Source organism: Arachis ipaensis, chromosome B01 (assembly GCF_000816755.2).
Source record: "Arachis ipaensis cultivar K30076 chromosome B01, Araip1.1, whole genome shotgun sequence".
NCBI lineage: Eukaryota > Viridiplantae > Streptophyta > Magnoliopsida > Fabales > Fabaceae > Arachis > Arachis ipaensis.
The window spans coordinates 95,462,194-95,464,463 of NC_029785.2; the positions used below are offsets into that span (position 1 = coordinate 95,462,194).

The window sequence follows — 2,270 nt, forward strand, 5'->3', positions numbered from 1 at the left end:
AAATACAAAAATATCAACTAAAATAAAAATTTTTAATAAAAAATAAATATTTGTACGTCTTATGTAATAACTAATAAGTAATAACCGGTACCAATGAGCATGAAGACGTTGTCTGGTGCAGGGTTCATGTAAGGTGCGCGCCATGGTTCGAGGGCGAAGCCATTTCCCTTGTTGCCAAGGACAATGGTGTCACAGGTTGAGATGTGTGGCTCGTGAAGAGTGAGAGCCTGGTAAGCGTAGTCGATGTTGAGGACCTTGTAGGAGCCGGATGATATATGGAGCATGAGAACGTCGTTGATGCAGAAGAGAAGGTCCCGGAAACCCGGGTGGCCGCAACCGTGTTGGAGAGCGAACGGGTAGTCTATGCTTATGTTTCCGCAGTATGAACGGCACGAGTTTGCGTTATTCAGAGGGGTCAAACACGCTGAGAAGATAATAAGTAGATAGACGGTATGGAACAATTTGGACATGGTTTTTGGCTAGACAAGGCTAAGCTAGCAAGCACTTGTTTTAGGGAGTGATAGACGACTGAAGTTGCTGTAGTGGGACAATGATACTTTGCTTGGTTATATTGCCTCTTTGTTATTGGGATATAGGAGTTTATTCATGATTAAGGGGGTTGCTTTATTCACATAATCACATGCTGAGGAATCTAGTTGAATTGTGTATGGGTTTTTCTTTCGCTTTTTGTTGGCGCCGGAATTATTACTTTTTTATTTTTCCTCTTTCTTCTCTTTTATTGATTAGATATGATACATGCATATTGAATTATTGACACAGCCACAAAGTCATGGAATATGGCATAACAAATAGAAATTTTAAATTTTTATAAAGCATAGAAAATTCTACCCAATCCCTTTTAAAATAATATGTAAGTTATTTTTCATTATATATCACAATTTAATTGGTTATTATCTTAACTATAGTTGAATTATTTTGTAATTTATTATTTGAGATGGTAATGATATAATTTCTTAAAGAGTTATGCTACACATACAAGTCTGTTTGGCTTACAAGTCTTATAAGTTGGGTCAAATCTAACAAAAACTACATTCACCCACTAGAGCGTGATAACACACGCGTCACTCAACCATTTCCAAAGCGCACTCTCACTCACCATTATGGAGGACACTTCTTCTTCACGTTCCTCCTTCTCCTCCTCCTTCTTCTTCTACTCCTTTTTCTTTGCGTTTCTCTTCCTTTTTTTTCGCATGTTTCATCTTCATCGTTGTTTTTTTATTACCGTTGTTGTTGCTGCATTTTTTTCCTCCTCTTTCTATTGATTTTACAATATTATGTGTTTTTTTCTTCTTTGTTTGATTTTTTCTCCCAAAAAAAATTATAAGAAAACGAAATAAGAAGATGAGGAAGAAGAAGCAGTAAAAGATGAAGAGGCAGTAGAAGATGAAGAGGAGGAAGAGGAAGAGTTTTGAATTATGCAGAACTTATCAAAATAAAAATACACCCAAATATCTTCGTATTACACCCAAATATCTTCGTGTTACACCCAAATTTGCTGCAAATACAGAAAAATATTTTCTCTAATGCTACATTTTTTTCTTCTTTTTTTTATTTCTTTCTTTCTTTTAGTTAAATGGATGTAAGTTCATCCTCTTTCAAGTAATTTTGAAGCATTATGTATTTCTTCTTCTTATTCTTTTTTTGATTTTTTTGTTTTTATTCTTGTTAAGAGAGTAAAACAAGAAGAAACTTGAGAAGGTAAAATAAAAAAGAAAAGATGAATAAGAAAAAAAAGAAGAAAAAGATTGCGATGATGATAAAAAAGAAGAAACAGTAGAAGATGAGAAGGAGGAAGAGGAAGAGTTTTGAATTATGTAGAACTTATCAGAATAAAAATACACCCAAAACTTCTTAAAATACACCCAAATATCTTCGTACTACACCCAAATTTGCTGCAAATATAGAAAAATATTTTCTCTAATGCTGCATTTTTTTCTTCTTTTTTTCGTTATTTCTTTCTTTCTTTTAGTTAAATGAATGTAAATTCATCCTCTTTCAAGTAATTTTGCGGCATTATGTGTTTCTTCTTCTTCTTTATTTGATTTTTTTGTTTTTATTCTTGTTAAGAGAGTAAAACAAGAAGAAACTTGAGAAGGTAATATAAAAAAAAATATGAATAAGAAAAAAAAGAAGAAGATGGTGATGATGATAAAAAAAAAGAAAAGGAAGAGTTTTGAACTATGCAGAACTTATCAGAATAAAAATACACCAAAAATTTCTTTAAATACATCTAAATATCTTTGTGTTAC

General features: G+C 32.5%; 1 protein-coding gene across 2 annotated transcripts in view; it reads right to left on the bottom strand.

Annotated features, from left to right (window-relative positions):
• The window catches only part of LOC107618782, a 3,581-nt gene extending 2,988 nt beyond the window's left edge, over positions 1–593 (bottom strand). The window contains exon 1 of one of the 2 annotated variants that reach the window (XM_016320939.2): positions 92–590. In XM_016320939.2, coding sequence (XP_016176425.1) covers positions 92–470 — 379 coding nt within the window. In that variant the 5' untranslated portion in view covers positions 471–590. Of the gene's footprint in view, positions 1–91 lie in introns of both variants that reach the window. The other variant, XM_021122735.1, reaches the window with a different exon arrangement.